The 21,820-nt window shown below is 45.3% G+C and overlaps 1 protein-coding gene across 1 annotated transcript in view; it reads left to right on the top strand.

Annotated features, from left to right (window-relative positions):
• REEP3 (receptor accessory protein 3) overlaps positions 1 to 21,820 on the top strand; it is a 203,091-nt gene that overhangs the window by 117,768 nt on the left and 63,503 nt on the right. The window contains exon 4 of the mRNA XM_030203126.1: positions 18,726 to 18,846. Within this exon, the coding sequence (XP_030058986.1) occupies positions 18,726 to 18,846 (121 nt within the window). The remainder of the gene's footprint in view (positions 1 to 18,725; positions 18,847 to 21,820) is intronic.

Raw genomic sequence — 21,820 nt, forward strand, 5'->3', positions numbered from 1 at the left:
AGAAGACTCAAATACAAATCTATACATGCATCTAGCTTCTCATACATCTGTACACAACTAAGGAATGAATTACCAATCACCATAAAAAACATCACACGATTTGACAACCTTCCGGAAATTATTGAAGACTAACTTGTTCAATAAGACGTATAAAAAGGATCCCCCATAACGAAATGTCTCCTAAACTACACCAGAAGCAATCATTATGGACCTGTCCTAATAGGTTTATTCTAATTGCATCCTAATTACTGATCATTATTTACTGCCCATGACCTCACTCATGCTATGTTTTATCTATTCATCCAATGTTAATCTTATATGTCATCCTTTACATCCATTGTAATAATATTCCGATATTCTTATTCTGTTAACGTGATTGCTACGATATTTTATGCGCCTTATCTGTAACAACATTTTGTAATTTTACCATTAAGGGGATTGATGTTGTAATATAATGTAAGCCACATTGAGCCTGCAAATAGGTGGGAAAATGTGGGATACAAAATGCAGCAAATGAATAAATAAAGTAGAGTGTAATTTAGTTTTCAAGTTATGAAGGGGTGTATAGAGAGATCTTTAGTTCTGTTGGGTCAACAGCTCAATCTGCCTTAAGATGGGCATAGCTGAGGTCGAGGGTGGAGCCCAAGCAATGAATTAAAAAACCTAGGATGAGTGAAGCAGGGAGGCTCAGATAAGGAGAAGGTAGGCTCCAGGAGTATCCCCTCACATTGCATGTTTTAGGCAACCAATATATCACTTGTGAAGTTTTCAGAAGGTAATGCAGGCACTTCTTTTGTGTTCATAAGAAATACAGATTTTGTTTTCATTTGGAACTGGGACGCTATTGTTTATGTCAAGGGTTTTCCCAAAGGCCCAGAAAGCATGACTGTATGTTCATGCTATCACAAGTCTGACCAACTTCCATTCTATCTTAAATAAGTTAAATTAACTTGTAAGAATTCAACAGATCACAGTTTCTCATAAAAACATAAGAGATTCCATACCAAAAGTCCATTAAGCCCAGGATGTTTTCTTCAGAAGTGACTAGCCAGGTCACAAGTTCCTATCAAGATACCAAGAGCAGAACCAGCCATTCATTCCTTATTACTCACCCTATAGGTAAGTCGTGGCTTTCCTAAGACTGCTTAGCTAATAATAATTTGGATTTGTCTAAACCCTTTCAAAACCTAGCTGTGCCAACTACTCCAATTGCATCTTTTGGCATCCGATTCCACAGTCTAATTATATCTTCTGTGAAAAAAATAAGTTCTCTGATCTTACAGAAAATAACTGCCGATAAAGTCCATATGGCCTATCCACACCAAATACTAAGCTTTACAATCCTCAAGAAGACTTCTGTATTTGTCGCCATGCTTTCTTAAATTCAAATGTCATCCTGCTCTTCGCAACTCCCACTAGGAAGCTGTTCCATACACCCACCATCCTTGCTCTAAAGGATTAGATTGAGTAGTAGAATGGGTAGCAGTGGTATCATAAGTAGGATTTTATTGTTTCGTTATGTTCTATCATTGTTTTAACTGGCAATTGTGTATATGTTTTGTTATTGGCCCTGATGCTTCACAAAGAGCGGAATAATAGACGAGTAATTAAGATATTTTATCATCTTTCTTTTTTTTTCCCTTAATATCATGTTTATTGATTGTGCATCTTACCATACAAACATTGAAAACAGTTATCAAAAGTGTCCATACATTAAAAGCACGTTTGCATGAAACATAACATTTTTCTTTTATATGAGAACTCCCCCTCCCCATAACCCCCTCAGTCTGCTCCCTAACCTACAAACAAATCATTACAGTGAGAGTTTTAAGTCAGAGAGGTATGCAGGAAATCTTTCTAGTCCAGTAAAGGAAATGCAAAGAAAATAAAAATAACAAAAAAATATAAAGGAGGCTTGTAGAATCAGATTATACAGATACTATCTCGTCTCGGTGATTGAGCTGTGGGAACATGTGGACAGAAATCGATTCTATAAAGAAACATAGACTAACCATTCCAATGAGTAGCCTTTGGCATATGATTTGCGTTCATAGGATACCATCTCGTTCATTTGGACCAAAACTGAAGGACGACCACCTTGACCAGCAAAACCACAATGGATACAAATTTGATCTGCCCCTTTGACAGACCCTGATCTTTGAACACCTGATCATTCCCCATAAGCAGTGCCCTATAGTCCCATTCCAAGTTTATTTGCAAGACCTACCTTTGTATCTCAAATACTCTATTCTATATTTTCAAACCAATGCACTCCAGGAATTTATGTAAAAAAAAAAAAGGGCCTGTGGCAACATGACTCCTTATGTGGTTGTCCTTGGGCCATAGTTTCAAATGAGCTCCTTGTGTTCTTAAATAGGATCTATGTATTATTCTAAATTGTGTTTCCTGTAACATCACATCATTGACCTTCTCAAAGAGTCCCTTAAATTGGGTGTGTCAGTCGGGGACAGTCTTCGTGTTTTTTTTTTTTTTAATTATAATTTTTATTAGTTATATGCACTTTAACAGACATTACATACTGTCAAACTAAACACAGCCATAAAATCAAAACAATTATTACAAGAATATCCTTATTCTCTACATAAGCTACCACAAATTGGCTTCCTTAGACCTCAAAATATAGAAAAGAAAAAAAGGGAGGCAGGAATTAGTGAAGTATTACAACATTCAAAATATAAAGTAATTTCCACAAAATTATGGTGTCGTTATTCTCAACTTTTCTTTAACTCTGACGATGTTGGGTTTCTAGAAAGGACTTAAGCTGATCAGGAACATAAAAAACATATTTTAGCTGATTTAACCTTATGAGACATTTGCACGGGTAAGCCAGGAGGAAGGATCCCCCTAAATCTATTACTTTTGACCTCATAGAGAAACATTTTTCTTTTTTCCTGAGTTGACTTAGTCACATCAGGGTAAAGTCAGATTTTTTGACCAGCAAAAATATGGTTAGTTGATTTAAAGTATAACCTCATTTTCCTTGTCATCAAGCAGATGAAGCCATTACGTATGGGTTGTGTCCATCAACCAGCAGGGGGAGATAGAGAGCACTCAACTTTTCACAGTGCCTCATGGCCAGCCAGCTCCACTGCCTCTTCAGTATTCTCTATCTCCCCAAGCAGGGTGGCTGCAGCTTCTTCGAGCTCCATCAAAAATCTGCCTGGGGGTGGCTCCTGGCTTGCCAGTTGTTCGTCAGGGTGTTAGAGGCTATAGCAGCTTCACTTTGAAGGCACATAGGTTAGCCCTTTCCCTGCCTTACCCATGCCCCCGTGGATGTGGACATATTAGCTTGCTTTTCCCTGTCCTTTCCCACTCAGTGGATGCAGGCACATTGGTTCGCCTTTCCCTGCCTTTCCCACTCATCTGAGCCTCCGGAGTTCTTATTACCTCTGCTTTCCTCACAGCGTTAAAAAAAAAAAAAAAAAAATGGAACAGAGGTTTTCCTTTGATTCTTCTATGGGACCGGAGCTGTGATACTCGGAACGGTGAGGTAAGAGTGTTTTCTAACTCCTCCGGGGTGGGCCTGCGATCGGGGCATTTTTGGCGCGAAACCGCCATTTTGAATTTTCCCGCCATTTTCGGTGATGGCTGCAGAGATGTAAAGCGCTGTTCCCGGTGTGGCAAACGCAAATCAGCAGTGGGGCTCTGTAAATCATGCTGTACAGGTGTGAGAGCAGGCCCGAGCATGGCGAGCGATGATTCTTCCCGCTCAGAGCTGGCAGCGGACGCCATTTTGAATTCTCCGCATGGCGCAGCCTCCGTAGAGATGGAGAGCCCTGAGCCCGGGGGGGGGGGGGGGGGGACCTCGAATTGAGGTTATTCAGGGAGCGGCTAGCCCATGACGGGATCTGGGTGCCCAGGGCGAGTTTTTCTCCCCTGATTTTGTGTTGTCATTGCATAAAGCATACATGCTGAAAAGAGCTCTCCCTCAAGGGTCGTCTGAGGCCCCTTCTATTGTCCCCCCCCCCCCCCCCCTTTGGATTCTGGCCTGGGACTGCCCGCTGAGGCTATTTTCCCTGATAATTGGCATAAAGAAAAGCTTAGAAGGGCTAATTCCCCTTCAGATTGTGGTGCACCTCCTCCCCCCCCCCCCCCCCCCCCCCCCCCCCCCCCCCCCCGTGGTCGGGCTGTGAGGATTCGAAGAGTTCTGGCAGGCCTTCGTGGTCTGAGGAGCCAGAGTCAGGTGCAGAATTACCACAGGATGATCCCTCCATGGTGTGGATTTTCCACCGTGATGAGCTGCCAGCGCTTATTTCAGATACCCTACAGGTCCTTTCTATTGAAGAGCCTGACAGTGGCACGGCCTCATCTATGAATCCTAAGATGGCTAGTACCAAAAAGCCTGCTCGAGCCTTTCCTTTGCATGACTCCATCCAAGAGCTTATTTCCGCTCAGTGGGCTGACCCCGAGGGACCTTTGAAAGTTTCCAGGGCTATGGGGCAATTATACCCTCTGCGTGAGGAGCATTTGGCTCGCTTTGCAGTGTCTAAAGTAGATGCCCTAGTCACTGCGGTGACAGAGAACTACACTCCCTGTGGAAGGAGGAGTTGCCCTGAAGGATATACAAGACCGTAGGCTGGAAGCAGCACTTAAACGGTCTTTTGAAATTGCAGGTCTTCCTGTTCGGGCGTCTGCATGCAGTTGTTATGCTGCTAGAGCCTGCCTGGCGTGGTTGCAATAGGCAGTGGAGCAGCCCGGAGATGGAGCGGAGCCCTTCTCGGATGTGGCTCCGCGGCTGGAGTCTACCTTGTCTTTTTTGGCTGATGCCCTTTATGATATTGTCAGAGCTTCGGCTAAACAAATGGCAGTAGCAGTGGCGGCTCGCCATCTTATTTCGCTACGACATTGGGCAGCGGACATGGCCTCTAAACAAAGGTTGGTGAAATTGCCCTTTCAAGGCCTTCTCCTATTTGGTGAGGAATAGGGAAAAAAAAATTGTTAAAGGCCTGGGAGATCCTAAACCCCAGCACTTGCCCGAAGATAGGCCGAGGCCTTCCTCCAAGGGCCAGGCGATCCACTTCTCTTATAGACCTCGCTTCCGTGAAGCTAGAAGGTACCGCCCGGGGTGTTCTGCTGGGTTCACTTCTCGTGCCCGTTTTTCAGCAGAGGAACTCCTTTCGCTCGGACAAGCGTTCCGCAGCCACCGGCTCTAGGCCTGAAGTTCAGGGGCGACCCTCTCAATGATGGTGCGCCGGCCCCCTCCTCGCTTCCTGTCATCGGAGGACGTCTTTCCCTCTTTGCGAGGAGTGGGCCAATATTTCCTCAGATCAGTGGGTTCTAGACCTGATCAGAGATGGCTACAGAATAGAATTCAACGCCCCAGTAAGAGACGTGTTTTTGGCGTCCCGATGCGGTTCTGCCGCCAAACGGGCGGTGGTAGAGGAGACTTTGCAAGGTCTGATTCAGTTAGGGGCCGTGTCCCCGGTACCTCCCGCCGAACACGGCTACGGCCGATACTCCATCTACTTTGTGGTGCCGTGAAAAGGAGGGTCTTTTCGCCCTATTCTGGACTTAAAAGAATTAAACAAGTCTCTGAGAGTGCGGCATTTCCACATGGAAACCCTGCACTCCGTCATTGCTGCGGTACAGCCAGGACAGTTTCTCACGTCTCTAGACCTGAAAGAAGCTTACTTGCACATACCAATTTGGCCCCTGCACCAGAAGTTTCTGAGGTTTGCGGTGTTGGGAAAACATTTCCAGTTCCGGGCCTTGCCTTTTGGCCTCGCCACAGTTCCCCGAACCTTTTCGAAGGTAATGGTGGTAGTAGCTGCTTTGCTCAGGCAAGAGGGTATCAGGGTTCACCCGTACCTAGACGACTGGCTCATCAGAGCAGACTCTGTAACAGAGAGCTATCAAGCTACAGCCAGAGTGGTCTCAGTTCTTCAATCTCTAGGCTGGGTCGTCAATATGGCCAAAAGTCACCTGACCCCCTCGCAATCTCTAGAATATTTGGGGGCCAGGTTCGACACAGCCTCGGGGTATGTGTACCTACCCGAGCAAAGGCAGTGCAAGCTTCAGAATCAGGTCCGTCTGCTCCTGAGGATGCCCCGCCCGCGAGCTTGGGACATTGTCCAACTGCTGGGATCGATGACAGCCACATTGGAAGTGGTGCCCTGGGCAAGAGCGCACCTGAGACCTCTACAGTATTCCCTACTTCAAAGATGGTCTCCAGTTTCTCAGGATTATCAATGCAGACTTTCTTGGCTCCCTGCGGCCTGACTCAGCATGGAGTGGTGGCTCTCGGACAGCATGCTGCGGCGAGGAATGCCGCTGGCGCTCCCCGATTGGTGTCTAGTAGTATGCTATATATTCTCACTACTTTGCCGTGGTCACCATTCTTATGACTTTTGCTCTGATAGTTTGTGTCCAGCATTTTCTGTTTAGTGCTATGTGTTTAGTGAGTTGACAACACACATACAAGTAGGACTCCTCGTTTTGCATTCACTACTTGGTGTATTTATTGACCCCTGATGCAGATGCTTTTTTAGCGTCGAAACACGGCCTGTGTCGGGTCGTTATCTTTGATATAATAAAGACTGTTGGACTCGCGTCTCCAGTGGTGAATCGTCTATTAGTCTCTACTTTTGCCTTCTGTGATTCGTCATCATAGAGAACTTTTCCTGTTCTATATTTTGGTGTCTAGTAGTGACAGATGCCAGCCTGAAGGGCTGGGGCGCACATTGCAAGGGGAAGCATGCCCAGGGTCTATGGACACCCGAGGAGTCGGAGTGGTCCATCAACCGCCTGGAGTTGAAAGCGGTGTTTCAGGCGCTTCTGGCCTTTCAAGTGACCCTGAAAGGATTGGCTGTCAGAGTGATGTCGGACAACACGACAGCAGTGGCCTACATAAATCGACAAGGCGGCACTCAGTGCAGAGCACTGGCCGCGCAGGCCGAACAGATTTGCCACTGGGCCGAGCTGCATCTTCAGTTTCTGTCGGCAGCTCACATTGCAGGTCAGAGCAACGTGCAAGCTGATTATCTAAGCAGGCATCAGATCGATCCTGTGGAGTGGGAACTTGCAGACGAAGTATTCCTGCAGATATGTACCAAGTGGGGCAAGCCCGTGATGGATCTAATGGCGACAAGCACCAATGCCAAAGTCCCGTGCTTCTTCAGCAGACGGAGAGATCCTCGCTCGGCAGGGTTGGATGCCTTGACTCAGCCCTGGCCTCCAGGCCTACTATATGTGTTCCCTCCGTGGCCCTTGATAGAGCGCGTGCTCCTGCGGATTTGGCTGCACCCAGGAGAAGTGGACCTCATCGCCCCGGATTGGCCCAGGAGGCCTTGGTATGCGGACCTCCGACAGATGCTAGTGGAGGCTCCGCTTCCTTTACCTCTGGTACCGAACCTGTTGTCACAGGGCCCGGTAGCCATGGAGGACGCCTGCCACTTTGGTCTTATGGCATGGCGATTGAGAGGGTGCAATTGAGGGACAAAAGCTATTCAAACACAGTCATTTCCACTCTCCTGCAGGCCCACAAGCGTTCCACGTCCGTGGCTTATGCCGGGATTTGGCACCAGTTTGAGTCTTGGTGTGCTTCAAAAGTGATCACACCCATGCGGGCTCCTGTCTCGCCGATTCTGGACTTTTTGCAGGATGGTGTAGAAATAGGCTTGGCCTATAATTCTCTGCGGGCGCAAATGGCAGCGTTGGCCTCCCTTCGTGGTAAGGTTGAAGACATGTCTTTAGCTGCTCATCCAGATGTGGCACGGTTTCTTAGTGGGGTGCTTCGGCTCCGGCCTTCCGTGCAAGCACCCTGTCCAGCTTGGAACCTGGGGCTAGTTTTGAAGGCCCTGCAGGCTTCTCCTTTTGAGCTGCTTCGGCGAGCATCGGAGAAAGATTTGACACTAAAGGCTGTTTTTCTTGTGGCCATTACTTCGGCGAGACTGGTGTCAGAGCTCCAGGCGCTGTCCTGTAGAGACCTAGTTCTGCAATTCTCAGAGTCCGGGGTCACGGTTCAGACCGTGCCTTCCTTTCATGCCTAAGGTGGTTTCAGCGTTTCACCTAAACCAGCCTATTTTCTTGCCCTCCTTTGATAAGGAGGAGTTTCCAGAATCTTTTGGGCAGTTGCAGCTGTTGGATGTGCGCAGGACTCTGCTGCAGTATCTGCGAGTTACTATCTCTTTCAGGATCTATGATCATCTGTTTGTTTTGCTATCAGGTCCTCACAGAGGGTCTCCAGTGTCTATAGCCACTATTGCCCGCTGGCTCAAAGAAACTATCTTTTCAGCTTATCTGCTTGCCGGCCGGTCTCCGCCTGTAGCCTTTAAGGCACATTCTACCAGAGCGATTTCTTCCTCTTGGGCTGAAACTGGAGCACTCTCTCGTCAAGAGATATGCAGTGCAGCAACATGGGCTTCTAAGCTCTCTTTTGCCCGACATTACAGGCTGGATGTGGCTGCTAGGAGGGATGCGCGTTTTGAAGCACAAGTGCTAGCGCGTGGTGTGACTTGTTCCCACCCTATATAGGGATTGCTTTGTTACATCCCATACGTAATGGCTTCATCTGCTTGATGACAAGGAAGGGAAAATTAGGTTCTTACCTTGGTAATTTTCTTTCCTTTAGTCATAGCAGATGAAGCCATGAGCCCTCCCTGTATGATTGTCTGTGTGCTGTGAATCTGTTTCAGGTTCTGTTCTTGTTTCCTGAAGTTCTTTCCTTGGTAGAAAGTTGGAAAACAGTCTTCAGGATTCATGTTCACTTATAGGAGGGATGAGTCCATTCCCTCCAGTTTATGTTTTGGGAGGATGAGTTTATTCCCTCCAGGAGGTTGCGTGTATCCCCTCCAGTTATACAATAAGGAGGATGAGTTTATTTCCTCCAGGAGGATGTGTTCATTCCCTCCTTTTGAGTTCATGCCCTTGTTAAGGGGCCATCGTTCGCTGTGAGGAAAGTTCATGTTATTCCCATTGCGGTTTGCCATACTGCTTTGGAAGCTTCAAATACTGAAGAGGCAGTGGAGCTGGCTGGCCATGAGACACTGTGAAAAGTTGAGTGCTCTCTATCTCCCCCTGCTGGTTGATGGACACAACCCATACGTAATGGCTTCATCTGGTATGACTAAAGGAAAGAAAATTACCAAGGTAAGAACCTAATTTTCCCATTGCATTTACAGTGGGGGAAATAAGTATTTGATCCCTTGCTGATTTTGTAAGTTTGCCCACTGACAAAGACATGAGCAGCCCATAATTGAAGGGTAGGTTATTGGTAACAGTGAGAGATAGCACATCACAAATTAAATCCGGAAAATCACATTGTGGAAAGTATATGAATTTATTTGCATTCTGCAGAGGGAAATAAGTATTTAATCCCTCTGGCAAACAAGACCTAATACTTGGTGGCAAAACCCTTGTTGGCAAGCACAGCGGTCAGACGTCTTCTGTAGTTGATGATGAGGTTTGCACACATGTCAGGAGGAATTTTGGTCCACTCCTCTTTGCAGATCATCTCTAAATCATTAAGAGTTCTGGGCTGTCGCTTGGCAACTCGCAGCTTCAGCTCCCTCCATAAGTTTTCAATGGGATTAAGGTCTGGTGACTGGCTAAGCCACTCCATGACCCTAATGTGCTTCTTCCTGAGCCACTCCTTTGTTGCCTTGGCTGTATGTTTTGGGTCATTGTCGTGCTGGAAGACCCAGCCACGACCCATTTTTAAGGCCCTGGCAGAGGGAAGGAGGTTGTCACTCAGAATTGTACGGTACATGGCCCCATCCATTCTCCCATTGATGCGGTGAAGTAGTCCTGTGCCCTTAGCAGAGAAACACCCCCAAAACATAACATTTCCACCTCCATGCTTGACAGTGGGGACGGTGTTCTTTGGGTCATAGGCAGCATTTCTCTTCCTCCAAACACGGCGAGTTGAGTTCATGCCAAAGAGCTCAATTTTTGTCTCATCTGACCACAGCACCTTCTCCCAATCACTCTCGGCATCATCCAGGTGTTCACTGGCAAACTTCAGACGGGCCGTCACATGTGCCTTCCGGAGCAGGGGGACCTTGCGGGCACTGCAGGATTGCAATCCGTTATGTCGTAATGTGTTACCAATGGTTTTCGTGGTGACAGTGGTCCCAGCTGCCTTGAGATCATTGACAAGTTCCCCCCTTGTAGTTGTAGGCTGATTTCTAACCTTCCTCATGATCAAGGATACCCCACGAGGTGAGATTTTGCGTGGAGCCCCAGATCTTTGTCGATTGACAGTCATTTTGTACTTCTTCCATTTTCTTACTATGGCACCAACAGTTGTCTCCTTCTCGCCCAGCGTCTTACTGATGGTTTTGTAGCCCATTCCAGCCTTGTGCAGGTGTATGATCTTGTCCCTGACATCCTTAGACAGCTCCTTGCTCTTGGCCATTTTGTAGAGGTTAGAGTCTGACTGATTCACTGAGTCTGTGGACAGGTGTCTTTCATACAGGTGACCATTGCCGACAGCTGTCTGTCATGCAGGTAACGAGTTGATTTGGAGCATCTACCTGGTCTGTAGGGGCCAGATCTCTTACTGGTTGGTGGGGGATCAAATACTTATTTCCCTCTGCAGAATGCAAATAAATTCATATACTTTCCACAATGTGATTTTCCGGATTTAATTTGTGATGTGCTATCTCTCACTGTTACCAATAACCTACCCTTCAATTATGGGCTGCTCATGTCTTTGTCAGTGGGCAAACTTACAAAATCAGCAAGGGATCAAATACTTATTTCCCCCACTGTAAGTGCTGTTGAAAAACAAGTGAAACTATCAACGTCCCTCTTTCAATTACGTCATCCATAGATTGCTCCAAAATTTCTCTGATATTTTGTAAGTCATTTGATTTTTCTCCTTCTATTTTTTTCATTGTACTAGGTATATAATTTTGTTTAATGGAGGAACAACTTCCTGTGGAAAATTCAAATTTTCTTTCAAAAATCTTACAAACATGTCCTTTGGGGATACCCCCATCAGCTAGGAAAATTCAAAACACGTAAATTCAGTCTCCTATTATAGTTCTCCATTTGCTCTATCTTCCTTCTAATGTCTAAATTGTCTTTAATCACAGCCACCTTGAAATCTTCTGTCTGCTTTGTCTCTCTCTGTAAGGCCTCAATTTGTGTGGAAAAATCTAATTTGACCATGTCCAGGGAATCCTTCACTTCCTTCACATGTAGATTTAAAGATTTTACCTCTGCCGAGGACTGTCCCAAGGTTTTCTCTATATCCAGTAGTTTCAGCCAAATCTTTTCTAAATTCACCTCCATTTCTCGTCCTGCAATCACTGTTATCCCAGCACAGTCAGGTTCCCTTGTGGGCCTCTCCGATTCGCCCCTTCCGGACTCCAGATAGACCCCACGCAACTGGCATTTGTTGCAGGACACGGAGGAGCTGTCGAGCATGGCGGGGAGAGTGATATTTCTGCCTCCAGCGGGGAGGCCGCTTCACCGGCTCCCCCCAACAAGGATTCCGCACTGCCTCCACAAGAAAGAGCGGGGAAGAAGCGCTCGAGACCCTGTCCCACCGGTGTAGGCGCTCCCGAAGGTAAGGGGAGCTCTCGGAGCGTCCCTTTCCGTTTAGTGTGCGGCACTTGGAACGAGGAAATTTAGTTGGGAGAAGGTCGGAGCTCTCTTCAAGCGCATCTGCTCATGGCACCATCTTCTTCTTCGTAGTTTGTAGTTCCTGGGACCAAGAATCTGTCAACTGTTGCAAGAGGGTGTCCACCCTATTCGTCGGTTTTAATTGTATATTGGCCATCTGGGTTTGTATCTGCTCAATCTGAGATGACAGGAATTTATTCTAAAGATCCTTATGTTTATTAATCCTTTTCTCTTTATCCTCTGTCATCTGCTTTAATAAGTGGTTTATATATAGGACTGTCTCAGGCCAGGGTTTTTACCTCCAACCCCACTACATCTTCTAATTTAGTTTGGAATTCTTTGGGGAGGCCCCTTTTAATTACGTGCAAAACATAGGTCCTGCAATTCTTTTATATGCTGATGCAGATCCTCACTTTCCTTCAATTGTCTGCTAGTGATATTATGAAAATCATTTACATCTGGGTACATGTTGCGTAAAGTTATCCATATATTCTGCCGGTGTGGGCTGAGCTCCGCTCCATCGTACTCGGTGGAGGTCAGAGATACTCTTCTCGGCCCAGCATTATTAAAAACATCCTGAGTTCTGTGACCTATGATTTTTGCTAACAAAGCTTTTATATCCCCTAATGCAAGGGTGTGTTTGGCTTTTAAATTCTCTACCTTCCCTATCCACGCAGACGCACTCTTCTCAGGGGGAGATAGGTTGTTAATAAAATTCTCAAAATCTGTAGAACTGATGTATCTCTTTCTGACATGTCCTCCTCCATCACTGAACATAATTTTCCCACAGTTTTAGTCTTTGTATCATATACTCACCATCCCATTTTGGATCTCCCCAACTTCCCAAGATACATAACCTTTGTTTCTAAGGTTTCGTGCTTCTAAATTTCTTCTCTCTTAGCTAAGGGCTCATTTGAGAAGTCACCTTGGTCCATCCTGCCAGATTATGGGACCATGGGTTTACATAAAATCATGAATGTTCTCCCTTTGCTATTGTCTCATGTGGAGTAAACAGAATTCTATTGCTCATGGACATAACCTCTTCAGTATGTGACATACTACTATTACTTATCATTTGTATAGCGCTACTGGACATACGCAGCGCTGTACACTTGAACAAGAAGAGACAGACCTTGCATGACAGAGTTTATAGTCTAAGCAGGACAGACAAACAGGACAAATAAGGGATAAGGGATTTACTAAGGTGGTAATGATAAAACAGACATGGGTACTGAACAAGTGAATAGGGGTTAGGAGTTAAAAGCAGCATCAAAAAGGTGGACTTTCAGATGGCGGTGAGACATCCAATTAGCAATGGCAGACAGGCAGGCTGATATTTGGGCTTGGATTCCTGCTGAAGTTTCTGGTGTGGAGAGGTAGATCCTGGGAGTCATCAGCATAAAGGTGATGCTGAAAACCATGGGATGAGATCAGAGCAGAGCAGCAAGGGAAGAAGTACAGATGAAGAAAAGAAGAGGTCCCAAGACAGAGCCCTGAGGTACACCAACTGATAGTGGGATAGAAGTGGAGGAGGATCCACCAGAGTATACACTAAAAGCACGATGGGAAAGCTAAGAAGAAAACCAGGAAAGAACAGAGCCATGAAATCCAAGTGAGGACAGCATATCAAGGAGTAGTCATTGGTCAACAATGTCAAAATCAGCAGACAGATTGAGAAGGATGCGGATAGAATAGAGACCTTTGGATCTGGCCAGGAACATGTCATTGGAGACTTCTGCAAGCGCTGTTTCAGTTGAATGAAGAGGGCAAAAGCCAGATTGATGTGGATCAAGAATAGCTTGAGATGAAAGAAAGTCAAGACAATGGAGGTGAACAGCACTGTTCAAGTATCTTGGATAGGAAAGGAAGGAGGGCGATGGTGCGGTAGTTGAAAGGACAGGTAGGGTCCAGTGAAGGTTTTTTGAGGAGTGGTATAATTATGGCATGTTTGAAGGCATCAGGAACAGTTGCAGTGGAAGTGAAAGATTGAGGATATGACAGAAGGGATGACAGTAGGAGAAATAACTTGGTCTCTCAATCTAAATGTTTGGTGAACCATCTTTGTACATACGGGAACTTTCAAATATGTCTGTGGCTATGTTAGAGGATAAGTATGGATTTTTTTTTCCTGTCAAGGGGGTATGAATGTGTCCTGGTCTACTACAGAGCCCCACTCTCCCTACAGTTGGAGGATTTACCAGCCTCTGTCTTTCGTATGTTTTGGAATACAGTGCAATCTGCTTTAAGTGCAAGGTCTGGGACCAAAGAAATGCATGCAGTTAACCAGAGCGTGCACTTACTGTTGAAACCCAAAGAAGCTTGACATCTGATAAACATATGTACAGTACTGTTATTATACGTACAGTATACAGTCTCAGTTAACTGACATTAGGCTTGCTTGAAGTACTCAGTTATTGTCCTCTGTACACTCTTGGGTCTGTGAGTTCCATAGACTATGTCTGCCAGGCGGTAAAAACTGTCATAGCACTGACATCCAGTGGCCTCCAGATAGGTCCTGCACGGTGTTGAGACTCTCCAGCGCTCTTGTAAAAGTGACAGGAGGAGGTTGTTGAATTTCATCAGCATGTGCCTTGCTGCTCATTTCTTCATCTGTTCCATTATCAGCTGTTGTTGCCTGCGTGTCTTCAGCTGTTTGTAGATCGTAATCAACAGCTACGTAGCGATGGAACTCCTCTTCAGTAACACCGGCTGGGATGTCAATAACCTCTTTATCTGACGCATTTGCAACAGCTGCATCTGTTTCGTCCCTCTCCACATCCTTAACAAAGCTTGCCCGCTTGAGGCAGTTCACAGTGGTTGCCTGTGTAACATGATTCCAGGCTTCTTTCTGCATATGTAGGGACTCCAACAGTGATAGATTATGAGCCAGTTCAACAGCACGTTTTTCCTTCCCAGTCTGGTCATCCATAACGCTCATCAGATGACGTAGCACAAGAGCCTCACATCATCCCTGTGTGCAGCACAATTATCACAAAACAGCAAAATCTGATGCTTTTGTGCCCGCATTCTAGTGTCTTAACTTCTTTAGCCACTGCTTCCAAATTTCCCCAGTCATCCATGAATTTGCATTAGCCTCATATGACACAGGAAGTCGCTTAACTTTCTTGAAGCAACGGGGCTGTTTGCTCTTTCCGATGACGAGGGGTTCCAACTTCTCACTCCCATCCATATTGCAGCAAAGGAGGATTGTCAGTCGGTCCTTCAATGTTTTACCTCCAGTAGTTTCGGCATGTTTGAATGCAAGTGTTCCATCAGGAATCGCTCGCCAGTAGAGACCATGTTTGTCAGCATTGAAAATGTCACGAGGTGCAAACTCGTTCAAGATGGTAGGAAGAACTGAAACAACCCAATTTTCAGCACCAAAGTCATCAGCGTCTTGTTTCTCACCATGCTGTTTCTTGAATTTTATGCTGTTCCTCTCCTTCCATCTTTCCAACCATCCAACAGTGGCTTTGAATTCAATTAGTCCAAGACTTTCTGCTAGCTGGTTAGCTTTCTCCATAAGCAGTGGACCACTGACAGGAAACTGGCTGCTCCTGACTTGAGAAAACCACTGAAGAAGAGCATCTTCTACCTCCTCAGCTTTTCCCGCCCGTTTTCATTTCTGGTGTGGATTTGTATTGTTTTGCCAGTCTTCCAGAAGATGGTCTTTCTGCTTCAAGACACGTGAAATTTGACTGGGATTGACACCATATTCTTTAGCAATAGATGCTTGACTTTGTTTGTTTTCTAATTTTTTAAGAACTTCTATTCGTTTAGCCAGTGTTAAAGTCTTACAGTTCCGCCGCGGTGACGAGCCCAGTGTAAGCCCTAACAATATTCTTTTGCTTATTCTGCCTGTGGCAGTTAAAGAGGCAGTAAATTTGAAATCTCGTTGGTTGTCACGCGCCAATCGGCTTCCATATTCCATGCACGTGCTTATGCGGAGTCTTTCCTGCAGAGGAGCGGTCTTGAACCATGCATATAAGCAAATATTGCACTTATCAGTGGTGCGCTAAACCGAAGTTTGTCCCTATAGAAATTGATGGTGCAAAAAACGGGACCGAAGTACGTCATGCAGTTAAACAGAGCATGCGCTTATCCGACGTGCACTTAAATGGAGTGCAGTGTATATCCATTCCGAGGATGGACACGGTATATCTGGCAGATCCTTAACTCTAACCCCTCTTATTTTGCTCTTGGCTAAGCTGACCCCCAACATTTTGTGTCCAAGTGTCCTCCGCTTTTACTTTAAGAGGGAAGGCCTCTGTTTTATCGTAATTGATCTTAAGACCTGTAAATCTACCAAACTCATCTATGATGGGCATAATGCACGGTAGGGTCGTGTCAGGTTACTTCTGAATATGTTCCCTTTCACCTTCGTCCTATGCCCCCTCACTGCAGAACTTCCATTCAATTGAAAGAGACTTACTTGCCTCCTGTGCATTTGTTACATAGGCAAGGTATTTAAACATCGCTGTTGTATCTCTCTTCATCTGCCTTTCTTTCAAATTACACATATTGAGGTTTTGTTTGTCCTCATACCCTTTGTGATGTAGAACACTGCCCATTTTAGTAGCTGCCTTCTGGACCAACTCCATCCTGTTTATATCTTTTTGAAGATGTGGTGTCCAGAATTGTACACAATATAATAAGGTCTTGCCAGAGTCGTATACAGGGGCATCATCACCTCCTTTTTCCTACTGGCCATTCCTCTCCATATGCACCCATGCAGCCTTCTAGCTTGCAATGTCAACTTTTTTTTTTTTTTTACCTGTTTGGCCACCTTAAGATCATCACATATGATCACACCCAAGTCCCTCTCTTCTTTAATTCATAATAGTTCTTCTCCCCCTAAAATGTATCGTTCCCTCAGGTTTTTGGTACCCAAATACATAACCCTGAATTTTTTAAGCATTATATCTTAGCTGTCAAATTCTGGATCATTCTTCAAGCTTTGCTAGGTTCTTCCTCATGTTATCCGCACCATCAGGGGTGTCTACCCTGTTGCAAATGTTGGTATCATTTGCAAAGAGGCAAACCTTATCAGATGGCCCTTCAGCAATATCGCTTACAAAAACGTTAAAAAGAACTGGCCCAAGAACCGAACCTTGAAGCACACCACTGATAACATCCTTTTCCTCAGATTGAGCTCCATTTACCACCACCCTCTTTTGCCTTCCACTTAACCAGTTTCTAATCCAGTCACTTACTTTAGGGTCCATACCAAGGGCATTCAGTTTGTTAATTAGTCATCTAGTTAGAACAATGTCAAAGGCTTTGCTAAAATCTAAATACACCACATCTAGTGCTCTCCTTCTTTATACCATGGTATTTAAAATTAAGCACACATATTGAGCAGTAGTTATAGAATAGGGCTGTCCAACCTCAGTCCTCGAGGACCGCAATCTAATTGGATTTTCAGGATTTCTCTAATGAATATGCATGAGATCTATTTGAATGTACTGTCTCCATTGCATGCAAATAGATCTCCTGCATATTCATTGTGTCACTCACAGTATCAGTCCTTAATTTCCACACAATTCTTGTTATCTAAACTACTTCATTTACTTTCTTCCTTCTACTTAAACATTATACATACTGTTTCTTGTTTGTTCAAAATTGTGTACAGCATCAATTTGATAACACATTTTTCATTGATATACCACATCCATGCTCTCATTCATTCTCACTTATTTAAACAAGACTGGTCTAATACATACTGCTCAACAATGTATTTCCTTATTATCCGTAACTTAAACACAAGTCTTTAGTATACACATTCCAGGTGCTGCTGTACACAATTTTGAACAAACAAGGAACAGTATGTATAATGTTTAAGTAGAAGGAAGAAAGTAAATGAAGTAGTTTAGATAATAAGAATTGTGTGGAAATTGTGAGAGTGCAGGTGAAAGGGAATCGGGAAGGCACGAAGAATGGGGGTACAGGGAGCCGGGGAATCCCAACGGGGCAGATTTCATGTGCACAACACCCACGTTCAGAAAGCTGGGCTACCGGAGGCAGAGAGGTTGGCTGGGTTAAGGAAGAAGGGGAGGAACTACCAGTCCCAGAATCCTTCTCTTCCCCACCCGGCTGTGCAAGAGTTAGGGGAGGAGATAGAAGATTGGGAAATGGTCTCTGAGGAAGGTGATGAGGGCCAGCTGGAGAGATTGGGGGGGCGGGGGAAGTTGAAGAGGATAAAATGGAGATTACTAAAGGACTAGGGGAGGAACAGATGGAGATTGGAGCCCTGGCTCAAACCCAAAAAGCTGCTGTAAGAGGGTGGCTAGCTGTACCTTGGAGAGACTGGTGGAAGACCGGAGGAGAGAGGCTGAGGCACTGGGGGAAATCTCTACTAAAGAGGAAACAGGTGCATCCTGTGGGAGAGAAAGAGAGCTGGGCACAATTGAAACCCCAGCCTGATCCAGGTGGGAATAAAGCTGTATAACCGTGCTGTAAGAAGGTGCAAGAAAGACTGTGTAAACTGTTTCATACTAAAAAGGTCTGGGCTGCAACCTACCAAGCTATTTGGGTTTTCCCTCTGATAATGTACTGTTCCCTAAGTGAAGTAATCTGAGCTGAAGTGAAGTTAAATGGACTGTTTTGAATCTGAGTTTGAAGTTATATGGACTGTTTTTGAACCTGAATTTGACTGTGTTGAACCTGAATTGTGCTCTGGGCTGTTAGCCTAAACAACCTGGAGTGAAGGGTGTTTTGTTGATTTGAAGCAAGAAAATAAAAGCTCTTACTTATAAACATTGGGCTTTGAATGTGCCTCTGTGAAAGGAACGGAGGGAGGAGGAAGTCCTGGGAGTTCACAGGGCCTGGAGCCAAGGCTCAGAGGAGCCAGATTGCTGTGGAGTGCAGGCAACAGTCGTGTGGAGGAAGAGGCAGCTAAGCAGGGTCGAGCCTGGCTGGGTCCTGGATGGGCGACCCAGCTACAAAATTAAGGACTGATACTGTGAGTGACACATAAGAGTATTCAATTATATCAGATATCTCATTGAGTAATAGATTAAAAGGCTGCATATTCATTGGGGAAATCCTGAAAACCTGTGACCAAATGTTTTACTGAACTTTTTAAATTTTCTGTTACCTTTATTTTTCTCAGTATTTATTTTTTGTTTTCTGTGCAGGTTTCCATTATATTATGAGTTGAAGATTGCTTTTGTTATTTGGTTATTGTCTCCCTATACTAGAGGAGCAAGTTTATTATATAGAAAATTTCTGCATCCTCTTCTGTCTTCACGGGAAAGAGTAAGTATAAAATACTCAGTTGTTGAGACAATAATGTCAACGCATCATTTTTAGCTAATATGCTTTCCTTTACATCTTGCTAGACCAGTCTAGATAAATCTGTTGTGTCCTCCTACCAGCAGATGGCAACAAACTGAACTTTTCCAATGACATCACCTGTATAAGGGCTGGTGCATCTGGAATTGTTCAGTATTTCTCTACTTCCAGCAGATGATGTAGGTTTCTGGTCCCTGAGGTTGAATCCCTTCGTCAGTTGCTCCTGGGGTTTGAACCATAGTCTTTACCTCAGTCGAAGCCCCAAGCCTAGCTCATGGGCTTGTGTTCAGCAAGGTTGTTTGACAGTGGTCCCTATAGAGCCCCTGTCAGCAGGGGGTGGGGTCTTTCCTTGGTGCACCTCTGCAGAGTGTTTTTGGGGGAAAAAGTGGGAGGAATAGTTTTTATTTGTAGCTGACTTTATTTCTCTGGCTGTGTGCTATGAAAATTAATTCACTTTCTTGAGAAAAAGAGAAAAAATAAGAGATGGTGATTTCCCTATGGGACGGAACAGGCAGCACAGGGCTGTTGGCAGGGAGCAGAAACTGACAGTAGAGAGAGTTGCTCCCAGAACTCAATGGGGCAAGTCCAGGCTTTGAGTCTGTCAGGGTGTGGGGTTCCCTGCTGTCTCCTGGAGGTTTGATGCCCAGGGCTAGTTGACTCAGGGCCTGTGGAAACTGGTGGTAGAGCAGCACTGCTGATTCTTTTTGCTCAAGTGTGGTGGGGCTTCCCTTGTAGCCATGGCTTCTTCACCCACCTATGGGACCCCAGGCAAACTTGTGGATTTATCCCCCCCCCCCCCCCCCCCCCCCACAGTGCTGTAGCTCCCTTAGTTATCTGCCAGCGAAGCCACTTCTTGCCCCCAAAAATGTGGCATAAAGGCACAGAGCTGCAGTCTAGGCCATGCTGCTGATTGTTCGGTTGGTTCCTCCTCCTCTCAGAAAGGGGAAGTCTCACATCAGAAGGGGCAGGACTGGCAGAGCCGCCAGCAGCACAGCCTAGACAGCAGCTCTGCACATTTGTATTGCTTCTGTTTTGCTGGAAGCAGTAGGGATGACAGGAGATGGGGAGGGTGGAGTTGTGGGAGTAAGGAAGCTGCTTGGAACAGGGGAGGGAAGGAATATGCTGGACCAGAGTGCAGAGATGGTCCTGCCCAAATAACGTGATTGAGCGCCAATAAGCAAGGCTTTTCTTGTGGTACATTTGGTGTATAAATTTGGCATGGTGGTGAAAGGACTGAGGCCTGAGGAAGGGTTTACTGGCTACTCTTACTGACAAGTAATGCCTTCACATCCACCTAACAATAGATTTCCATATCATGGGTGACATATTACATATTTTGTTTATTTCAAGAATACTAAACATATCTGTGGAAACAATTCAGTTGAATTTAAAGATTTCTCAAGAGACAGTCTCATAATTTAAACTATTCAGATACAAGTCTGCTAGATAGGCACCTCATCACACATAAGGTCAGCAAAATGTTCTAAAACCCTGTGTGGTGGTGATGTGACCAATTAAAATTTGATGTCATCTCAGTAAGGCTAACACACATTCCCTCCAGTGCGAAACACTATGCGCGAGTTTGTGCAGAAACACACTTAGCACTATAACAGCACTAATTCCCAGGACTCAGAGCAACAACCTTTACCTGTGAAAAGGCCTCACTGTAAATATTAAACTGGGCCCTAAAACACCAGTACACCACCTAGTGAGAAAACTGAACAAATGGAACTGCTGCAAGATTTCTACAAAGAAACTGTGCTAGCAGAATACTGAACTTTGGTCACACACACAAAACACAGACAATCCTTCAACAAATATGAAACAAGGGACCACAAATTAGTAATTAGAGATATGAAGGCAAAAAACAGAATTGGAAATTTTAAGAAGTCACTTTGCATATACAGCAATACTAGAGAAATTGAAATGCTATATATCAGATGTACATTTCCAAAAGCTGACATTTGTGTATCTGAGCATTTTATTTTCTATTTACTTTGGTCCCGGTTTTCTTTCTTGCTTTTCTCTGTTTTTTTTCCTTTCTGTGCAAGGTATCCTGTCCATTTCACACTTCATTTCTCCTTGTCCAATATTTCTCTTCCCTCTGCATCTCTCTTCTCCCCCATATCTAGCATCTGCTTTAATGTGTCCCCCACCTCCCCATCTCATGGTCTGGCATTTCTTTCTCCTTTCTTTCTCGGTCTCCCCACCCCACCCTGTAGGACTGACATTTTACCTCTTCTTTCCTCCCCCCTTCCCACAGTCCTCTAAACTTGCCTTCAGTAGCCAGCAGGCAGAAGCAATTTAAAACCAGCTGCCTACAGCCACCCACAGAGCCCTCCCTCTGCCATGTCTGGCCCATGCAGGAACAGGAGGTTGCCTCGGAGAAGATGCGGTGTGGCAGAGAGAAGGCTCTGTGGTTGGTTGGAGGCAGCCAGTTTTAATCACTGCTGCTTGCTGACCACTGAAGGCAAGTTAAGAGAACCACGGGAACGGGGGAGTAAGGGAGACAGAGAGATGCCAAATACACAGAGTGAGAGGAGTGGAGAGCAGAGGGAGAGGCAGAAAGAGAGAGATCGGACCTGAGGCTAACTTTACCAATGGGCAATGGGGCAGCTGGGCCCCATGTATACAGGGACCCAGGGCAGCTACCCCTTTTTTTTCCTGTTGGCAAAATTGACCCTACTTGTATCATCCCAAGGTGAGCCTAAAGATCAGTTGCAGGAGATCTCATTGATGTCACACTCTTAGTTGCGGTGTTCCTTTCTTTGTTGAGATTAGCCTGTGAAAATGTGAGTGGGTGGAGTATCATGGCCAGAGATGGGGCCTGTTCCTCTTTGACCGTTGCCTTGATGTCGGGCAGGGGGCATCAGGATCTAGGGCAGTAGTGGCTGAAAATCATGTCCAATGGTGTGGGGGTCCCTCTGCCATACCTCAC

Source organism: Microcaecilia unicolor, chromosome 5, assembly GCF_901765095.1.
Source record: "Microcaecilia unicolor chromosome 5, aMicUni1.1, whole genome shotgun sequence".
Classification (NCBI taxonomy): Eukaryota; Metazoa; Chordata; class Amphibia; order Gymnophiona; family Siphonopidae; genus Microcaecilia; species Microcaecilia unicolor.